Below are 24,548 nucleotides of genomic sequence, written 5' to 3'. Positions count from 1 at the left end.
TTGGGCTATATTGATATTAGCGACTTCTTCTCTGAAACCAAGCAATGGATATTGCTCATATTTGCCTGGTAGCATCACTATTGGGTGGGCATTCAAAATTGTACAAATGGTGAGGCTGACCCCCCGGGGGCCTGAGGGGCGGGGCCAAGAGGGGTCAATTTGGCTGAATTGATATGAACAACTTCTTCTCTGAAACTAAGCAAGATATATCGCTCATATTTGCCTGGTAACATCCTTTTGGGTAGGGATTCAAAATTATATAAAGGAAGGAACTGACCCCCACTCCCCCCGGGGTGCAGAAGGCGGGGTCAAAAGGGGTTAATTGGTTTAAACAACTTCTTTTCTGAAACTAAGCAATGGATATCACTCACATTTGTGTGGTAGCATCCCTATGAGGTTGTGCCAAAAGTTAATTTTATTTCATGGATTAATGCATTTTTTGACATCAAATCCTCACGTACCCATATAAAATGCCTATGATATATTGACATAGCAATACCAGTGACAAATATACTTAATCATCATTCTTGTTCACATTTGTTTTATTAAGCATTAGAAACTACTGGTATTGAATTAATTTCTAAGAAGAAAACAAAACCAGTGAACTTTTCATATGTTTGTTGGTTAGAATTCTATCAAATTTATTGATTGGTTAGAATTCTATCAAATTTGGTTTATTATGCACATTTTGATTTTAGGCTCATTAAGATATCTGATTTACTAATTATGACTAGTGATAGCTTTTAAATGATAGAAAACAATACATTGTTTAATAGGCAGATGGTCATGTCATGCTGATATCAAACTAATACACAGTATAGATTCAATGTGGTGGGTATCCCATGAGGGGAGATCAGCTAGATCAGGTTGTTATCCCCTCACAACAGAGCAGGCCATGAAGAGTATATAGGAATCTGCCTCTCTATATATATTTTATGTAGTCTTTATATCCCTGCTTTACCAACCTCATCGTAAATAAGATGGTTATAAGTCGCCAAATGCTTGTGCTCAACCATCACATAATTTTGACAGCTTTGCTCTACAAATTTCATTTTTAATCTGATATCAATAAAACTTCTTGCACTTGTTACAGTTCTGATTAGTCCTTATGTGATAGGAATTCTGTCACTTGCAGTGCCATGTCACCAGTAACATGCCTTTCTTACAGAGCCATGCAGACTGTTTGCCTCAGTAGACTGTCAGTACTTTCTACTAGTCATTGGAACACAGAATGTTTTTGTCTGGAAGACCGAACAGAGTGAAGATATCTTGGAGTCCAAACTTCCAGAAGTCCAGGGGTCATGGAACAAAGTTGCTATTCCAAACAACATAGATATTCCAGCATCTTGTCTAGAATGTGCTGAGTGTTCTATAGATGCTGTGTTTTTTAACCATGAGGTAAATCACTGGGTGCTTCATAGTAAGTTTTGACCTGTTGTGAACTCTTTGACATACAAATGTGGATGGAATCTTCTTCCAATTCAGGCTACCTTGTGGTTATTGTGAACTTGTGGTATGATGAGGAGAGAATTAACATATTTATTATCCTTTAATAAGCTCCCTCCCCTAGTTTTTAAGTTTGGGAAGGGCTTTGTGAACCAAAGTTAGCATACGTTTAAGTGAAAATTGATAATTCTGCAAAACATAGAGAAATAGCTATTTGTGGGCTGGGGCATATTTGCAGATTTATAAATATGTTAATCTTCAAAGCAATGATAGGTATTCACGACAATGCAATTTCATATCTAAATTATTTGTCTGATTTTGAAAAAAAAATAATCTGCTAGCCCAACTTCAAGTTTTGTAGTAATAGTTTGAATTTTCTCTAATCATGACAAAATTCTAGTTGGGCTTGTGAAATTATGCACATATTGTTTCAGGATTATTCTTAAATTACACTTAAACAGGGAATACCCAGGTATATGTTTTACTTACAGAGTCTGGGGAACTGCTGTCAGATGTCAGTGGTGTATAATAAGGAACAGAGCCTGTGTATCGTCTCCCTTCTGCTGCGGTTTGGTACAGCTGCTGATTTCTACTCCAGCAAGTAAGCTTATAAACAGTTCTCTTATCCTAACATTAAAGGTAGACTTCGTTGGCATCATATTCATTTAAAATCTTAATAATTTGTTTTATGTCAAAACAGACAGATTAAAATTCTCGATTTTTAAATCAAATATTTCTTATCCCAGACATATTGTTTTACACATTGTATCCACTGTACTCTACCATGATCAGATATCTGTATCCACTACACACGGTCATTATCAGATATCTGTATCCACTGTACTCTACCATGATCAGATATCTGTATCCACTACACACTGTCATTATCAGATATCTGTATCCACTGTACACTACCATGATCAGATGTCTGTATCCACTACACACTGTCATTATCAGATATCTGTATCCATTGTTCACTGCCATTATCAGATATCTGTATCCACTGACACTGCCATTGTCAGATATATATTTAGCTGTTACGATTTGTCTGTATGTATTTATGCTCCATTGTGTATGTATTTATGCTCCATTGTGTATCTCACTTTTTTTTACAGGTCAGCACCATTCCAGGTGGAATGGACTGTGATCCAGTACCCTTTCAAACACATCCATCCCTCATATGAGCCAATTCAGTCCAGAGGAGCTTATGTCAACTGTTATGCTAACAATGGTCAGGTAGTGGCGGTAGCAGCTAACCAGAACACACCAGGCCACAGTAGCATGTTGTTTGTATCTCCCCTCACAGACACTGTCATGGTGTCCGAGATGAAGGGATGTGGGGTCAGAGATCGTTATTCTAAGATGGGAAGGTAAGCTGACTAATGTTGATTTTCTTTTCATAGTTGTTGAAAGCTAAAAAGAGGCTAATTTGTATTTTTAAATGTATATTTTGAAGATTTTTTATCTACTTCTTTGTTCTTTGAAGTGTGTGGTATATCAACATATTGTTGATCATGTGCTATTTTGATTGTATAATTACTTATGTTAAGTGTATTTCTCATGAATCTGACCTTGAATGTACATTGTTAGCTCACCTGGTCCGAAGGACCAAGGTGAGCTTATGCCATACTGTGGCGTCCGTCGTCCGTCCGTCAACAATCGACTTCTTCTTCATAACCACAAATCAGAATTTGACCAAATTTGGTCAGAAGCATCCCTATGGGGTGGGAAGTCCAAATTGTACAAATGGTGGGGCTGACCCCCCAGGGGTCTGAGGGGCGGGGCCAAAAGGGGTCAATTTGGCTCTATTAATATAAACGACTTCTTCTCTGAAACTAAGCAAAGGATATTGCTCATATTTACCTGGTAGCATCACTATGCGGTGGGGATTCAGAATTGTACAAATGATTGGGCTGACCCCCCAGGGGCCTGAGGGGCAGGGCCAAATGTGGTGTATTTGGCTGTATTCATATAAACGACTTCTCTTAATCCGAGCAATGGATATTCCCATATTTGCCTGGTAGCATCACTATGGGGTGGGGCTTCAAAATTTTACAAATGGTGGGGCTGACCTCCCTGGGGCCTGAGGGGCGGGGCCAAGAGGGGTCAATTTGGCTAAATTGATATGAACAACTTCTTCTCTGAAACAGCTCATATTTGACTGGTAGCATTCTTTTGGGTAGGGATTCAAAATTTCATTAAGTAAAGGAACTGACCCCCGGGGTGCAGAGGGCGGGGTCAAAAGGGGTCAATTGGTTTAAACAACTTCTTTTCTGAAACTAAGCAATGGATATCGCTCACATTTGTGTGGTAGCAACACTATGGGGTTGCGCCAAATGTCAATTTCATTTCATGGATTAATGCATTTTTTGGCATGAAAACCTCACGTACCCATATAAAATGCCTATGATATATTGACATAGCAATACCAGTGACAAATATACTTAATCATCATTCTTGTTTCATATCTCATGAAATCCAGGTGAGCGATACAGGCCCTCTGGGCCTCTTGTATTGTTATATCAATGAGATGTAATTGCTCATGATAAATAAAGGATTTGATATTTAATAACTATAAAGGGTCTACTGGGTATTAAAGGAGTGCCTAAGGAGGCTATAGCTACATTCATTATTGCAGTATGTACTGGTTACGTGAGATGACTTGGACCTATGATGACTTGTTCCTAGCCTGTATTATGAATAGTGGTGGTGTGTGCCTCCTCAGTCGACTTGGGGAGCCAATGTTCATCAGGACTTTTGGACAATCCATAGAATTAGGCCCTGCCAACTTTCTCCCTCTTCATCCATGTCAATATATCAGGTATGTATAATGTATGTCATTCAGTTTTTAAAGAATTTCAGTGTTATTTTCATATGCACATAATTCATTTACATTATATAAAGAATTTCACCAGGATATTATCAGTTTTATCAAGCAATATTTCCATTTCCATTGTTTATTATCTATTTGGCATTACCAACAAAATTAATATTTACACTTTGGTAAACTTTGGTCTTGTGAGTAGGAATACATTGTTGACAGTCGAAGGTCAGGCCCTGATTTGGCACACATATTTTATTCTAATGTTTACTTTTTGTGAATTTATTTTTATAAACAATGGTTCAAATCCAAACAATATGTGAATTGGAAGCTTAAAATGTTTAAAATATCTCATGGAAAGGGAATGAATAGATGATGCTATTGTTGAACCTTCCTGTGGGGGACAGCGTTTTGCGCCAAATGGGAATCAGCTATTTTGCTATTCCATCAGTTGTCAGGCTTTTCGTCAGTGCATAGAACATCCAATGAATGATGCTTTTTAATTTTTTTTTTCATTTTGTTGTTTGGTGATGTGTTACTTCTGTAAGTTTGTGAGTGATATAAGTGATACATGTATTGATATATCATCAATACATTGGCTGTGGGTGGGGTATATCAATCTTGGAAATCTTTACACAAATGTAATAGTTGAAAATTGCTTGCCAATAAAGGTTTATCATATAAGTTTGTAGTTTTCACAGTACTTTGTGTAAGGAAGCTTTCATGCCTCAATAAATCATAGAACATTTCCTTTTTGATTTTCCGTATTTTTTCAGGGGCAGAAAGGGATGAACTTAAAGTATTATGGAACATTTGTATGTATTGATAATAAAAAGATATTTTTAAAATTTTAACTGTTGATATATTGATGCATCTGCATCTGCTGGGAGCAGCATAATGTATGTTGTAGTAGAAATAATGTTTATATTCTGTTTTACAGCAAGAGAGATGATCCACAGTCTTCACCCATCCACCAGCCAAACACAAACGATGATCCAATGAGACAGAGATTTTCTGTTTCTACACATCCCAGTCTTCCCATAATCCTCTTTTCTGATGGTTTCATGGTAACCATAGCTCAGCTGCCAACAGACATGACCTGTTTGACATTGATGAGAGATTTTGTCCTGTTTTCCTCCAAACATTTGAAGAACATGGCAAACAACGAGAATCTGGCTCTGACACTGGCAGATGCATATGGAATGCCGTCTGCTAGAGGTAGGATATGTTTATACAGACATTTTGTAAAAATTATCTTATAATTATTAGACCTAAAATCCTAGAACTTACATAAAATGCACTACATATACTTTCATGCTAAAAAAAAAAAATCTGCAAGATTATGCATGGCTTTGAGTTTTAATGTAGAATGTGTTGTATGATTTCAGAAGAGAAATCAGCTAGATCTGTCAGAGACAGAAAGAAGATTCAGTTTGAAGTGCCAGATGGAAACTTGAACACAACACAGGAGAGTGAGACCAGCTTCTTGGATGATCAGCAGGATATGTTTCAAGGCCTCACCGCAGGAAAGATTGCATTTGCAGAGACAGAAATACCCGTGATAGATCCTACAGACTTGTCTGGACTAGACCAACTCAGCACCATGTCCAAACAACTGGACATTGCTGAGAACTGTCTGTTTAGTGCTTGGAAACTGACAGTATCTTATTATGAACCATGGACAGCAGACACTGAAAGTGTAGCAAAAATCATATGTAAAAATCTCACAAAACTGTTTGCAGTGCTTTTGGAATGTCCAGGTGTGGAAAAAGTTCTAATGGAGTATCGTAAAGTTTCTCCGTCTGCTCAGAATCCACGCCTCTCCACTCTAATTAATATGTACAGAAAGTGTATGGAACTGTTGCGATTTGACATAATCAACCAACATTTGATGCCAGTTACGCTCCGATTCAGTCACCACACACTGAACCTGGTGTTAAACAGCAGTGAGCTACAGATAACAGATCCTCGATTAAAAACTCTGTCTGGGTGTTATGCCTTGATGAAGTTTACAGAGACGATTCTTAATCGTGTCTACATCTGGGTGCCCAAGGATGTCGTGTGTAGTGGCCTACCTCCAGAGTCGAGGAATGAACAAAAACACACTTACGAACCAGCAATCTTAGTGAAGTCCCAGCTGTCACCACGTTCTGTTGGCAAGGAGATCCGGACAAGGAGCCAATCAGAAAACACTAGGGGCGTGGTATTGGACCAACAGTCACAACTTCCCGGCAGAAGGTAACAATGATTATAGCTATTCAGGTAGTTATAGTAGCTGTAGCTGTATTACTTCATGTATCCTTACTGATTGGTTTGCATTTTTGAAGGCAATGTAAAATCATATATATGCAGATTGCCTCGAAAATTTAACAATTTATTCGTTCGTACTGTCAATAGTACTGATCAGATGTATAATAATACAATGTATATCTCAGGATATACTGATGAATTGTACCGTGTATGGTGAAAGTTATACTGTTTTGTTGGTAATACTTTCATACCTTCTGAATATTTAACTTTTTTTTAGGAGCCAATTTTCAGTCAGATATATACTGAATGCGCTATTTACAATGAATTGTTTTCATCATTTTCACTTTTGGCACAACAATAGAAGTATTTGATTAAAATTCAAATAAATTTCTTAGAAGCATGAATTTGTTTCATTTTAATTGTTTATGTTTATTATTTTTCCAGTAGTCATGTTAATGCAGCTTCCATATTCAGTGAACTTTCCCGAGGGTGATTATTTGTTCCGAGGAGTTACTTTGATAGAAATGTTTTAAGATGTGTAGTTGTGGCCTCCCTCTGTATTTTGTTTTGGATAATGCCTTTGTTTGGTCGCGAGTGACAACTGCCATTAATACGTACTGTTGTGTTATGTGCCTCTGCATATATAAGCTGTGTTTGTGTCTGGTGTTGTCATCTGAAAGAAGTAACCATGTGTTGTGAATTCAGGATTGGGCTATCATTTGATATATTTACTTATAGAATTTTTAACTTGATCCAGTGAAATTTTGCTTCAGTCAGATAATAGACAATTTATAAAAAAAGTATAACTACTGTACTTCAGTGTTGGACTACTGACCCTGACGACGTCCTGTATTATATACAGTGTAGTATAACTACTTCAGTGTTAGACTGACGACGTCCTGTATTATATACAGTGTAGTATAACTACTTCAGTGTTAGACTGACGACGTCCTGTATTATATACAGTGTAGTATAACTACTTCAGTGTTAGACTGACGATGTCCTGTATTATATACAGTGTAGTATAACTACTTAAGTGTTAGACTACTGACTCTGACGACGTCCTGTATTATATACAGTGTAGTATAACTACTTCAGTGTTAGACTACCGACCCTGACGACGTCCTGTATAATATACAGTGTAGTATAACTACTTCAGTGTTAGACTACTGACCCTGACGACGTCCTGTATTATATACAGTGTAGTATAACTACTTCAGTGTTAGACTACTGACCCTGACGACGTCCTGTATTATATACAGTGTAGTATAACTACTTCAGTTAGACTACTGACCCTGACGACGTCCTGTATTATATACAGTGTAGTATAACTACTTCAGTGTTAGACTACCGACCCTGACGACGTCCTGTATTATATACAGTGTAGTATAACTACTTCAGTGTTAGACTACCGACCCTGACGATGTCCTGTATTATATACAGTGTAGTATAACTACTTCAGTGTTAGACTGACGACGTCCTGTATTATATACAGTGTAGTATAACTACTTCAGTGTTAGACTGACGATGTCCTGTATTATATACAGTGTAGTATAACTACTTCAGTGTTAGACTACTGACTCTGACGACGTCCTGTATTATATACAGTGTAGTATAACTACTTCAGTGTTAGACTACCGACCCTGACGACGTCCTGTATAATATACAGTGTAGTATAACTACTTCAGTGTTAGACTACTGACCCTGACGACGTCCTGTATTATATACAGTGTAGTATAACTACTTCAGTGTTAGACTGACGACGTCCTGTATTATATACAGTGTAGTATAACTACTTCAGTGTTAGACTGACGACGTCCTGTATTATATACAGTGTAGTATAACTACCTCAGTGTTAGACTGACGACGTCCTGTATTATATACAGTGTAGTATAACTACCTCAGTTAGACTACTGACCCTGACGACGTCCTGTATTATATACAGTGTAGTATAACTACTTCAGTGTTAGACTACTGACCCTGACGACGTCCTGTATTATATACAGTGTAGTATAACTACTTCAGTGTTGGACTACTGACCCTGACGACGTCCTGTATTATATACAGTGTAGTATAACTACTTCAGTGTTGGACTACTGACCCTGACGACGTCCTGTATTATATACAGTGTAGTATAACTACTTCAGTGTTAGACTACCGACCCTGACGTCGTCCTGTATTATATACAGTGTAGTATAACTACTTCAGTGTTAGGCTACTGACCCTGACGACGTCCTGTATTATATACAGTGTAGTATAACTACTTCAGTGTTAGACTGACGACGTCCTGTATTATATACAGTGTAGTATAACTACTTCAGTGTTAGACTGATGACGTCCTGTATTATATACAGTGTAGTATAACTACTTCAGTGTTAGACTACTGACCCTGACGACGTCCTGTATTATATACAGTGTAGTATAACTACTTCAGTGTTAGACTACTGACCCTGACGACGTCCTGTATTATATACAGTGTAGTATAACTACTTCAGTGTTAGACTACCGACCCTGACGACGTCCTGTATTATATACAGCGTAGTATAACTACTTCAGTGTTAGACTGACGACGTTCTGTATTATATACAGTGTAGTATAACTACTTCAGTGTTAGACTACCGACCCTGACGACGTCCTGTATTATATACAGTGTAGTATAACTACCTCAGTGTTAGACTACTGACCCTGACGACGTCCTGTATTATATACAGTGTAGTATATAACTACTTCAGTGTTAGACTACCGACCCTGACGACGTCCTGTATTATATACAGTGTAGTATAACTACTTCAGTGTTAGACTACCGACCCTGACGACGTCCTGTATTATATACAGTGTAGTATAACTACTTCAGTGTTAGACTACCGACCCTGACGACGTCCTGTATTATATACAGTGTAGTATAACTACTTCAGTGTTAGACTACCGACCCTGACGACGTCCTGTATTATATACAGTGTAGTATAACTACTTCAGTGTTAGACTACTGACCCTGACGACGTCCTGTATTATATACAGTGTAGTATAACTACTTCAGTGTTAGACTACAGACCCTGACGACGTCCTGTATTATATACAGTGTAGTATAACTACCTCAGTGTTAGACTGACGACGTCCTGTATTATATACAGTGTAGTATAACTACTTCAGTGTTAGACTACTGACCCTGACGACGTCCTGTATTATATACAGTGTAGTATAACTACTTCAGTGTTAGACTGACGACGTCCTGTATTATATACAGTGTAGTATAACTACCTCAGTGTTAGACTGACGACGTCCTGTATTATATACAGTGTAGTATAACTACTTCAGTGTTAGACTACTGACCCTGACGACGTCCTGTATTATATACAGTGTAGTATAACTACTTCAGTGTTAGACTACTGACCCTGATGACGTCCTGTATTATATACAGTGTAGTATAACTACTTCAGTGTTAGACTACCGACCCTGACGACGTCCTGTATTATATACAGTGTAGTATAACTACTTCAGTGTTAGACTGACGACGTCCTGTATTATATACAGTGTAGTATAACTACTTCAGTGTTAGACTACTGACCCTGACGACGTCCTGTATTATATACAGTGTAGTATAACGACTTCAGTGTTAGACTACTGACCCTGACGACGTCCTGTATTATATACAGTGTAGTATAACTACTTCAGTGTTAGACTACAGACCCTGACGACGTCCTGTATTATATACAGTGTAGTATAACTACTTCAGTGTTAGACTGGCGACGTCCTGTATTATATACAGTGTAGTATAACTACTTCAGTGTTAGACTACTGACCCTGACGATGTCCTGTATTATATACAGTGTAGTATAACTACTTCAGTGTTAGACTACCGACCCTGACGACGTCCTGTATTGTATACAGTGTAGTATAACTACTTCAGTGTTAGACTACTGACCCTGACGATGTCCTGTATTATATATAGTGTAGTATAACTACTTCAGTGTTAGACTACTGACCCTGACGACGTCCTGTATTATATACAGTGTAGTATAACTACTTCAGTGTTAGACTACTGACCCTGACGACGTCCTGTATTATATACAGTGTAGTATAACTACTTCAGTGTTAGACTACTGACCCTGACGACGTCCTGTATTATATACAGTGTAGTATAACTACTTCAGTGTTAGACTGACGACGTCCTGTATTATATACAGTGTAGTATAACTACTTCAGTGTTAGACTACCGACCCTGACGACGTCCTGTATTATATACAGTGTAGTATAACTACTTCAGTGTTAGACTACTGACCCTGACGACGTCCTGTATTATATACAGTGTAGTATAACTACTTCAGTGTTAGACTACTGACCCTGACGACGTCCTGTATTATATACAGTGTAGTATAACTACTTCAGTGTTAGACTACCGACCCTGACGACGTCCTGTATTATATACAGTGTAGTATAACTACTTCAGTGTTAGACTACAGACCCTGACGACGTCCTGTATTATATACAGTGTAGTATAACTACCTCAGTTAGACTACTGACCCTGACGACGTCCTGTATTATATACAGTGTAGTATAACTACTTCAGTGTTAGACTGACGACGTCCTGTATTATATACAGTGTAGTATAACTACTTCAGTGTTAGACTGACGACGTCCTGTATTATATACAGTGTAGTATAACTACTTCAGTGTTAGACTGACGACGTCCTGTATTATATACAGTGTAGTATAACTACTTCAGTGTTAGACTACTGACCCTGACGACATCCTGTATTATATACAGTGTAGTATAACTACTTCAGTGTTAGACTACCGACCCTGACGACGTCCTGTATTATATACAGTGTAGTATAACTACTTCAGTGTTAGACTGACGACGTCCTGTATTATATACAGTGTAGTATAACTACTTCAGTGTTAGACTGCTGACCCTGACGATGTCCTGTATTATATACAGTGTAGTATAACTACTTCAGTGTTAGACTGACGACGTCCTGTATTATATACAGTGTAGTATAACTACTTCAGTGTTAGACTACTGACTCTGACGACGTCCTATATTATATACAGTGTAGTATAACTACTTCAGTGTTAGACTACAGACCCTGACGACGTCCTGTATTATATACAGTGTAGTATAACTACTTCAGTGTTAGACTACTGACCCTGATGGCGTCCTGTATTATATACAGTGTAGTATAACTACTTCAGTGTTAGACTACCGACCCTGACGACGTCCTGTATTATATACAGTGTAGTATAACTACTTCAGTGTTAGACTACTGACCCTGACAACGTCCTGTATTATATACAGTGTAGTATAACTACTTCAGTGTTAGACTGACGACGTCCTGTATTATATACAGTGTAGTATAACTACTTCAGTGTTAGACTACTGACCCTGACGACGTCCTGTATTATATACAGTGTAGTATAACTACTTCAGTGTTAGACTACCGACCCTGACGACGTCCTGTATTATATACAGTGTAGTATAACTACTTCAGTGTTAGACTGACGACGTCCTGTATTATATACAGTGTAGTATAACTACTTCAGTGTTAGACTACTGACCCTGACGATGTCCTGTATTATATACAGTGTAGTATAACTACTTCAGTGTTAGACTGACGACGTCCTGTATTATATACAGTGTAGTATAACTACTTCAGTGTTAGACTACTGACCCTGACGACGTCCTGTATTATATACAGTGTAGTATAACTACTTCAGTGTTAGACTACTGACCCTGACGACGTCCTGTATTATATACAGTGTAGTATAACTACTTCAGTGTTAGACTACCGACCCTGACGACGTCCTGTATTATATACAGTGTAGTATAACTACTTCAGTGTTAGACTACAGACCCTGACGACGTCCTGTATTATATACAGTGTAGTATAACTACCTCAGTTAGACTACTGACCCTGACGACGTCCTGTATTATATACAGTGTAGTATAACTACTTCAGTGTTAGACTGACGACGTCCTGTATTATATACAGTGTAGTATAACTACTTCAGTGTTAGACTGACGACGTCCTGTATTATATACAGTGTAGTATAACTACTTCAGTGTTAGACTGACGACGTCCTGTATTATATACAGTGTAGTATAACTACTTCAGTGTTAGACTGACGACGTCCTGTATTATATACAGTGTAGTATAACTACTTCAGTGTTAGACTGACGACGTCCTGTATTATATACAGTGTAGTATAACTACTTCAGTGTTAGACTGACAATGTCCTGTATTATATACAGTGTAGTATAACTACTTCAGTGTTAGACTACTGACCCTGACGACGTCCTGTATTATATACAGTGTAGTATAACTACTTCAGTGTTAGACTACCGACCCTGACGACGTCCTGTATTATATACAGTGTAGTATAACTACTTCAGTGTTAGACTACTGACCCTGACGATGTCCTGTATTATATACAGTGTAGTATAACTACTTCAGTGTTAGACTACTGACCCTGACAACGTCCTGTATTATATACAGTGTAGTATAACTACTTCAGTGTTAGACTACCGACCCTGACGACGTCCTGTATTATATACAGTGTAGTATAACTACTTCAGTGTTAGACTACTGACCCTGACGACGTCCTGTATTATATATAGTGTAGTATAACTACTTAAGTGTTAGACTGACGACGTCCTGTATTATATACAGTGTAGTATAACTACTTCAGTGTTAGACTGACGACGTCCTGTATTATATACAGTGTAGTATAACTACTTCAGTGTTAGACTACTGACCCTGACGACGTCCTGTATTATATACAGTGTAGTATAACTACTTCAGTGTTAGACTACTGACCCTGACGACGTCCTGTATTATATACAGTGTAGTATAACTACTTCAGTGTTAGACTACCGACCCTGACGACGTCCTGTATTATATACAGTGTAGTATAACTACTTCAGTGTTAGACTGACGACGTCCTGTATTATATACAGTGTAGTATAACTACTTCAGTGTTAGACTGACGATGTCCTGTATTATATACAGTGTAGTATAACTACTTCAGTGTTAGACTACTGACCCTGACGACGTCCTGTATTATATACAGTGTAGTATAACTACTTCAGTGTTAGACTACCGACCCTGACGACGTCCTGTATTATATACAGTGTAGTATAACTACTTCAGTGTTAGACTGACGACGTCCTGTATTATATACAGTGTAGTATAACTACTTCAGTGTTAGACTACCGACCCTGACGACGTCCTGTATTATATACAGTGTAGTATAACTACTTCAGTGTTAGACTACCGACCCTGACGACGTCCTGTATTATATACAGTGTAGTATAACTACTTCAGTGTTAGACTACCGACCCTGACGACGTCCTGTATTATATACAGTGTAGTATAACTACTTCAGTGTTAGACTGACGATGTCCTGTATTATATACAGTGTAGTATAACTACTTCAGTGTTAGACTACTGACCCTGACGATGTCCTGTATTATATACAGTGTAGTATAACTACTTCAGTGTTAGACTACTGACCCTGACGACGTCCTGTATTATATACAGTGTAGTATAACTACTTCAGTGTTAGACTACCGACCCTGACGACGTCCTGTATTATATACAGTGTAGTATAACTACTTCAGTGTTAGACTACTGACCCTGACGACGTCCTGTATTATATATAGTGTAGTATAACTACTTAAGTGTTAGACTGACGACGTCCTGTATTATATACAGTGTAGTATAACTACTTCAGTGTTAGACTGACGACGTCCTGTATTATATACAGTGTAGTATAACTACTTCAGTGTTAGACTGACGACGTCCTGTATTATATACAGTGTAGTATAACTACTTCAGTGTTAGACTACTGACTCTGACGACGTCCTGTATTATATACAGTGTAGTATAACTACTTCAGTGTTAGACTGACGACGTCCTGTATTATATACAGTGTAGTATAACTACTTCAGTGTTAGACTACTGACCCTGACGACGTCCTGTATTATATACAGTGTAGTATAACTACTTCAGTGTTAGACTACCGACCCTGACGACGTCCTGTATTATATACAGTGTAGTATAACTACTTCAGTGTTAGACTGACGACGTCCTGTATTATATACAGTGTAGTATAACTACTTCAGTGTTAGACTACTGACCCTGACGATGTCCTGTATTATATACAGTGTAGTATAACTACTTCAGTGTTAGACTGACGACGTCCTGTATTATATACAGTGTAGTATAACTACTTCAGTGTTAGACTACCGACCCTGACGACGTCCTGTATTGTATACAGTGTAGTATAACTACTTCAGTGTTGGGTTGCTGACTCTAATGATTCATGCTGACCCTGACGACGTCCTGTATTATATACAGTGTAGTATAACTACTTCAGTGTTAGACTACTGACCCTGACGATGTCCTGTACTTCATCACAACATGAGTTATTACTTTCCTCCCATACATGTTGATTATAGAAGTCTGTGTAAATTGTTGATTTGCTGTGATATTCACACTCTCCTTAAAAATCATTTCATCTACAAATTTCTTCTTTATTATTATTTATCTACACATCCTGTGGATCTTCGAAAGATAATCTAAAATCTAATTAGCTACGATTATGTTAATGTAATCAAATAAAAGTTTATATCATGTACTTAAAAATCATATTGTAACAATTCATGATTAGCATAACACAAAAAACCTACATGTACTGTAAAAAAGAGCCATTCCATTTGAACTAGGGGTACAATATAAGTGTTTCTAGTTACCTTTGTTTTAATCTAGCTTCATTAGAAGAGATACAATACAATTTATCCAGCTGTAGTAATAGTTAAAAGCAGCATCAAACAAAACATCTTATTTTTAAGTTATATAACTTAAAAAAAGCAATTGAAGATTACATATCCTTAATTAGTATAATCTACAAGTGTTTGTTAAAGTCACATGTTTCTTATGATTGGCACTGAGCGTTTATCACAGCACACATATCATTACACTGACTACACATATACCATCATTACACTGACTACACACCTACACCATCATTACACTGACTACACACCTACACCATCATTACACTGACTATACACATACACCATGATTACACTGACTACACACATACCATCATTACACTGACTACACACATACACCATCATTACACTGACTACACACATACACCACCATTACATACACCACCATTACACTGACTATACACATACACCACCATTACACTGACTACACACATACACCATCATTACATACACCACCATTACACTGACTATACACATACACCACCATTACACTGACTACACACATACACCATCATTACACTGACTACACACATATACCATCATTACACTGACTACACACATACACCATCATTACACTGACTACACACATACACCATCATTACACTGACTACACACATATACCATCATTACACTGACTACACACATACACCATCATTACACTGACTACACACATATACCATAATTACACTGATTACACACATATACCATCATTACACTGACTACACACATACACCATCATTACACTGACTACATACATACACCATCATTACACTGACTACACACATACACCATCATTACACTGACTATACACATACACCATCATTACACTGACTATACACATATATCATCATTACACTGACTACACACATACACCATCATTGCACTGACTACATACATATACCATCATTACTCTGACTATACACATATACCATCATTACACTGACTACACACACACCATCATTACATACACCACCATTACACTGACTATACACATACACCACCATTACACTGACTACACACATACACCACCATTACACTGACTACACACATACCATCATTACACTGACTACACACATACACCATCATTACACTGACTACACACATATACCATCATTACACTGACTACACACATATACCATCATTACACTGACTATACACATACACCATCATTACACTGACTATACACATACACCATCATTACACTGACTATACACATACACCATCATTACACTGACTATACACATACACCATCATTACACTGACTACACACATACACCATCATTACACTGACTATACACATACACCATCATTACACTGACTATACACATATATCATCATTACACTGACTACACACATACACCATCATTACACTGACTACACACATATACCATCATTACACTGACTACACACATACACCATCATTACACTGACTATACACATACACCATCATTACACTGACTATAGACATACACCATCATTACACTGACTACACACATACACCATCATTACACTGACTATACACATACACCATCATTACACTGACTACACACATATACCATAATTACACTGACTACACACATACACCATCATTACACTGACTACACACATATACCATCATTACACTGACTACACACATACACCATCATTACACTGACTACACATATACACCATCATTACACTGACTACACACATACACCATCATAACACTGACTACACACATACACCATCATTACACTGACTACACACATACACCATCATTACACTGACTATGCATGTACATCATCATTAAACTGACTACACATGTACACCATGATTACACTGACTACACACATACACTATACCATTGATAACACATGTACACCACCATACCATTGATAACACATGTACACCACCACATCATTGATAACACATGTACACCACCATACCATTGATAACACATGTACACCACCATATCATTGATAACACATGTACACCACCATACCATTGATAACACATGTACACCACCATACCATTGATAACACATGTACACCACCATATCATTGATAACACATGTACACCACCATACCATTGATAACACATGTACACCATCATACCATTGATAACACATGTACACCATCATACCATTGATAACACATGTACACCACCATATCATTGATAACACATGTACACCACCATACCATTGATAACACATGTACACCACCACATCATTGATAACACATGTACACCACCATACCATTGATAACACATGTACACCACCATATCATTGATAACACATGTACACCACCATACCATTGATAACACATGTATACCACCATACCATTGATAACACATGTACACCACCATATCATTGATAACACATGTACACCACCATACCATTGATAACACATGTACACCACCATACCATTGATAACACATGTACACCACCATTGATAACACATGTACACCATCATACCATTGATAACACATGTACACCATCATACCATTGATAACACATGTACACCATCATACCATTGATAACACATGTACACCACCATACCATTGATAACACATGTACACCACCACATCATTGATAACACATGTATACCACCATTGATAACACATGTACACCACCATACCATTGATAACACATGTACACCACCATACCATTGATAACACATGTACACCACATCATTGATAACACATGTACACCACCATACCATTGTTAACATGTACATCACCATACCATTGATAACACATGTACACCACCATACCATTGATAACACATGTACACCACCATACCATTGATAACATGTACACCACCATACCATTGATAACACATGTACACCACCATACCATTGTTAACATGTACATCACCATACCATTGATAACACATGTACACCACTATATCATTGATAACACATGTACACCACCACATCATTGATAACACATGTACACCACCATACCATTGATAACACATGTACACCACCATACCATTGATAACACATGTACACCACCATACCATTGATAACACATGTACATCACCATATCATTGATAACACATGTACACCACTATATCATTGATAACACATGTACACCACCACATCATTGATAACACATGTACACCACCATACCATTGATAACACATGTACACCACCATACCATTGATAACATGTACACCACCATACCATTGTTAACATGTACATCACCATACCATTGTCAACACATGTACACCACCATACCATTGATAACACATGTACACCACCATACCATTGATAACACATGTACACCTCCATACCATTGATAACACATGTACACCACCATACCATTGATAACACATGTACACCACCATACCATTGATAACACATGTACACCACCGTACCATTGTTAACAACTGTACACCACCATACCATTGATAACACATGTACACCACCATACCATTGATAACACATGTACACCACCATACCATTGATAACACATGTACACCATCATACCATTGTTAACATGTACATCACCATACCATTGATAACACATGTATACCACCATACCATTGATAACACATGTACACCATCATACCATTGATAACACATGTACACCACCATACCATTGATAACACATGTACACCACCACATCATTGATAACACATGTACACCACCATACCATTGATAACACACATACACCACCATACCATTGATAACACATGTACACCTCCATACCATTGTTAACATGTACATCACCATACCATTGTTAACACATGTACATCACCATACCATTGATAACACATGTACACCATCATACCATTGATAACACATGTACACCACCGTACCATTGATAACACATGTACACCATCATACCATTGATAACACATGTACACCACCATTGATAACACATGTACACCACCATACCATTGATAACACATGTACACCACCATACCATTGATAACACATGTACACCACCATACCATTGATAACACATGTACACCACCATACCATTGATAACACATGTACACCACCATACCATTGATAACACATGTACACCACCATTGATAACACATGTACACCTCCATACCATTGATAACACATGTACACCACCATACCATTGATAACACATGTACACCACCATACCATTGATAACACATGTACACCACCATTGATAACACATGTACACCTCCATACCATTGATAACACATGTACACCACCATACCATTGATAACACATGTACACCACCATACCATTGCACACATGCACTAACAATGTCTAACACACCTTTACAAGTTTGTTCACCTTGTATATGTAAATCATAAACATCTGAACATATGAAATGTAAACCATGATGATCAATCCATACTTGATTTGAATTCCTTAGACTAAGATACAATTGATGTTTATTAGTTTCTTATCTGTGACTATAAATATACACCTGATATACAGTTTGAAAGTTTACCAGTATGGAATCTTTGATTAAATTTTGATTCTCTGTAAAGTAAGAGGCAGAGTAGATGAGTGTTGCCTGATGTAGTGTAAGACGTTAATAGATTTACTCCTGGATTGATGAAGGTATTTAGGACTTTTATAACTTAAATGTTATGGACTTTTTTGTATTTTGAATTTCTTGCAAATAGACATTATTTATATTATGAAGGTTTTTTTTGGCAGAAATTCATTGTTTCATATTTTCTATATTTTAGATACATTGAAAAGGATATATCCTTGTACATAATATTGTGTTATTTAATTAAGGTGATTTTGGAACTGTTTTCATTAAAAGGTTGACCAGCTGATTCCAGGTATACCTTAATCATTTACTGTAATACACTGTCTGGTACAGGTAATAACAAGAGGATGTGTTATATTATTTCAAAAAACCTGAAGATTTCTACTAAATATGTGTATATCCTAATCCCAATATGAATTCCTTGTAAAGTAAATGGTATAACATTTTGAAATAATCCATTAGTGTTTCGAGAGGTTATGTTGGCTTCATTTTAAATACATTTGTTACAACTCCATTGCATTTAACTAATAGATGTATAACTATTACTGTTAGTAAGTACTTAGGCAATTAAAGAATCTGGAACAAAGGCAATTTTGAAATCTACAATACATATTTAAATTACCATAAGTATTCTAGTTACAATGAGTATTTAAGTTAAAAAAAGAATTCTTATGTGCCCAGGGGTGCTGTTTGTAGAGTGTAGCCTCATATAATGTCAAATTCACTAAAATTTCTGGTACATTTCTAAATGAACATACAAAATTAAAGTGTTTAAAGGTAAGGGATCATCTGATTTAGAATCTGCTTATAGAATGTATGTAAATTCTGAAAACTTCAACCTTAAACTGTATTTAGCCTGGAGGCGATTTGGAATTTTAATGAATTTTAAGAATCATAGTATTTATATGGCAAATGTCAAGTGGCGTTTTGGGTATATTTATTACCCTAATGAGCACATGTAGTTAAATGTTACCATTTGTTTTTTACACAAACAATTGACACATGAACACAATTTCATTTTGTGTATTTTAACCATAAAACCAGTTTATTACAGATGACATCAATGTATCTAGACCTATAACAGAAATAGATTTCTCTCTCTAATTTATCTAGACCTATAACAGAAATAGATTTCTCTCTCTAATTTATCTAGACCTATAACAGAAATAGATTTCTCTCTCTAATTTCTATATTTCTGTATCTTTTGTGTATTGCCTCAATTAAACCCTGTGCGATTAGTGTTGATTTAGGATTTGTTGAGTAGCTCAATATTTTGACGTTTTTTAAACACCCGAAGTCCTCTTGGTGTAGAGACCAGTGTTATTACTTTCTTACTTCCCATACATGGATTCTTTGAGACATAGTCAATACATCATAGGATTGTACACATGGTCCTGTAAAATATTAAGTACCAACTATATGGGTGATAAACAATATCGTGTTGGTTTACAGGTTGTGTGCTAGCTGGAAGTTACTGTACAAGGCTATGGTTCAGCACCACACACAGCTCCAGGGTACAGCTGGCCAGCAGAAACAGGCTGAACAGCTCGGGGGACTCATCTATACCATCCAACAGACCATCCAGGATGTTGAGGGGGAATTCGTAAAACCCCCAACCCCCAGGGTCAATCAGGGTAAGTTCAATCTCCCCTCACCCTGGGTCAGTCAGGGTAAATTCAATCTCCCCTCACCCTTGGTCAGTCAGGATAAGTTCAATCTCCCCTCTCCCTTGTTCAGTCAGTGTAAGTTCAATCTCCCCTCACCCTTGGTCAGTCAGTGTAAGTTCAATCTCCCCTCACCCTTGGTCAGTCGGAGGTAAGTTCAATCTCCCCTCACCCTGGGTCAGTCAGTGTAAGTTCAATCTCCCCTCACCCTTGGTCAATCAGGGTAAGTTCAATCTCCCCTCACCCTTGGTCAGTCAGGGTAAGTTCAATCTCCCGTCACCCTTGGTCAGTCAGGGTAAGTTCAATCTCCCCTCACCCTTGGTCAGTCAGGGTAAGTTCAATCTCCCCTCACCTTGGGTGAGTCAGGTTAAGTTCAATCTCCCCTCACCCTGGGTCAATCAGGGTAAGTTCAATCTCCCCTCACCCTTGGTCTATCAGGGTAAGTTCAATCTCCCCCCACCCCTGGTCAGTTAGTGTAAGTTCAATCTCCCCTCACTCTTGGTCAGTCAGTGTAAGTTCAATCTCCCCTCACCCTGGGTCAGTCAGGATAAGTTCCATCTCCCCTCACCCTTGGTCAATCAGGGTAAGTTCAATCTCCCCTCACCCTGGGTCAGTCAGAATAAGTTCAATCTCCCCTTTCCCTGGGTCAGTCGGAGTAACTTCAATCTCCCCCCACCCCTGGTCAGTCAGTGTAAGTTCAATCTCCTCTCACCCTTGGTCAGTCAGTGTAAGTTCAATCTCCCCTCACACTTGGTCAGTCGGAGTAAGTTCAATCTCCCCCCACCCCTGGTCAGTCAGTGTAAGTTCAATCTCCCCTCACACTTGGTCAGTCAAAGTTCAATTTCCCCTCTCCCTTGGTCAGTCAGGGTAAGTTCAATCTCCCCTCACCCTTGGTCAGTCAGTGTAAGTTCAATCTCCCCTCACGCTTGGTCAGTCAGAGTAAGTTCAATCTCCCCTCTCCCTTGGTCAGTCAGTGTAAGTTCAATCTCCCCTCACCCTTGGTCAGTCAGTGTAAGTTCAATCTCCCCTCACCCTTGGTCAGTCAATCAGGGTAAGTCCAATCTCCCCTCACCCTTGGTCAGTCAGGGTAAGTTCAATCTCCCCTCACAATTGGTCAGTCGGTGTAAGTTCAATCTCCCCTTACCCTGGGTCAGTCAGGGTAAATTCAATCTCCCCGTCACCCTTGGTCAGTCAGGGTAAGTTCAATCTCCCCTCACCCTGGGTCAGTCAGAGTAAGTTCAATCTCCCCTCACCCTTGATCAGTCAGGGTAATTTCAATCTCCCCTCATCCTTGGTCAGTCAGGGTAAGTTCAATCTCCCCTCACCCTGGGTCAGTCAGAGTAAGTTCAATCTCCCCTCACCCTTGGTCAATCAGGGTAAGTTCAATCTCCCCTCACCCTTGGTCAGTCAGTGTAAGTTCAGTCTCCCCTCACCCTGGGTCAGTCAGGGTAAGTTCAATCTCCCCTCACCCTTGGTCAGTCAGGTTAAGTTCAATCTCCCCTCACCCTTGGTCAGTCAGTGTAAGTTCGATCTCCCCTCACCCTGGGTCTGTCAGGGTAAGCTCAATTTCCGCTTACATCCCTCCCACCTCCACCAGGGTCAACTAGGACAAATTTTAAAGCTCCCCTTTTCTGTTGTCAGTAATGGTAGGAAAGTTTCAAATCCCATACATCAAGGTTATACTTCCACACATTATCATCAACAAAACAAATGCCTTGTTAAATTAATATTTTAAGTGATTAAGAATGTAACACACCTGAGCCAAATTCTGAATCACCATAGTAACATGTTTGTGTCATCCAGCAGCTGTTGAGATTCTCTGTAAGATCTAATGGTCATGTATTACAGGAGACAGACTGAGTATGGATGGTGAACACACTATGGCTATAGAAGCGTGGATAGCTCAGCTATCGAAGATGTCAGGTAAGTCGTACAGGTGTATAATAGATGTCAGGTAAGTCGTACAGGTGTATAATAGATGTCAGGTAAGTCATACAGCTGTATCATAGATGTCAGGTAAGTCATACAGTTGTGTAATAGATGTCAGGTAAGTCATACAGGTGTATAATAGATGTCAGGTAAGTCATACAGCTGTATGATAGATGTCAGGTAAGTCATACAGCTGTATGATAGATGTCAGGTAAGTCATACAGCTGTATGATAGATGTCAGGTAAGTCATACAGGTGTATAATAGATGTCAGGTAAGTCATACAGATGTATAATAGATGTCAGGTAAGTCATACAGCTGTATAATAGATGTCAGGTAAGTCATACAGCTGTATAATAGATGTCAGGTAAGTCATACAGCTGTATAATAGATGTCAGGTAAGTCATACAGCTGTATAATAGATGTCAGGTACGTCATACAGCTGTATAATAGATGTCAGGTAAGTCATACATCTGTATAATAGATGTCAGGTAAGTCATACAGGTGTATAATAGATGTCAGGTAAGTCATACAGCTGTATAATAGATGTCAGAAGTCATATAGGTGTATAATAGATGTCAGGTAAGTCATACAGCTTTTTTTTTTATTCTGGATATTTTCATTTAATTTAAAAATTTAATTTAAAAATTATGCGATATTTATGTTTTCTTTCAGGGATTTTCACTTCTCGGGATGAGGAGTTTTTGTATCATGTTTGGAATGAAACTGCAAATGTTCTGCAATGGACTTGATATCAATTAATTTCAGTTGAAAATAGAGTCCATTATCGGCTCCAAAGAAGTAAAATTGTCAGCTGACAACATAGGAACTGAATAGGGTATACCATCGTCAGACTGAAATTTAACCAGACATAATCAATTGATTCAAGTGTGAATTTACAGAATTTGTCAAGCTTGACTGTCTGAGCTTATGGTTTGTAAATTGTGCAGAAAATGAAATCACTGAAATGGAGAACTGAAAATATAAAGTTATAACCTCCTTATATTTATTATGAGCTGGCATATTAATGTGGCAACACAGTAGTGTCTTGTTGGACTGTTAATGTTTACTAACTATGTCAGTTGTCAGTTTTCTACGGTGTGGTTCACATTGAACCTAAACCAAGCATCAAAGTGTTTTGGTCACGAATGCTGAATATTCACCATCACTGAGGA

General features: G+C 38.0%; 1 protein-coding gene across 4 annotated transcripts in view; it reads left to right on the top strand.

Annotated features, from left to right (window-relative positions):
* The window catches only part of LOC117325082, a 51,667-nt gene that overhangs the window by 4,152 nt on the left and 22,967 nt on the right, over positions 1-24,548 (top strand). For all 4 annotated transcript variants that reach the window (XR_004532130.1, XR_004532129.1, XR_004532128.1 and 1 more), the window contains exons 5-12: positions 1,169-1,398; positions 1,938-2,047; positions 2,562-2,816; positions 4,085-4,267; positions 5,208-5,485; positions 5,656-6,505; positions 21,234-21,415; positions 23,294-23,368. Coding sequence is in view for 1 of the 4 variants with exons in the window: in XM_033881014.1 (XP_033736905.1) it covers positions 1,169-1,398; positions 1,938-2,047; positions 2,562-2,816; positions 4,085-4,267; positions 5,208-5,485; positions 5,656-6,505; positions 21,234-21,415; positions 23,294-23,368 (2,163 nt within the window). In the remaining 3 variants the exon portion in view is untranslated. The remainder of the gene's footprint in view (positions 1-1,168; positions 1,399-1,937; positions 2,048-2,561; positions 2,817-4,084; positions 4,268-5,207; positions 5,486-5,655; positions 6,506-21,233; positions 21,416-23,293; positions 23,369-24,548) is intronic.

This window comes from Pecten maximus, chromosome 4 (assembly GCF_902652985.1).
Source record: "Pecten maximus chromosome 4, xPecMax1.1, whole genome shotgun sequence".
Classification (NCBI taxonomy): Eukaryota; Metazoa; Mollusca; class Bivalvia; order Pectinida; family Pectinidae; genus Pecten; species Pecten maximus.
The sequence above is the reverse complement of the archived record's forward strand: the minus strand, read 5'-3'. Positions and strand labels throughout refer to the sequence as shown.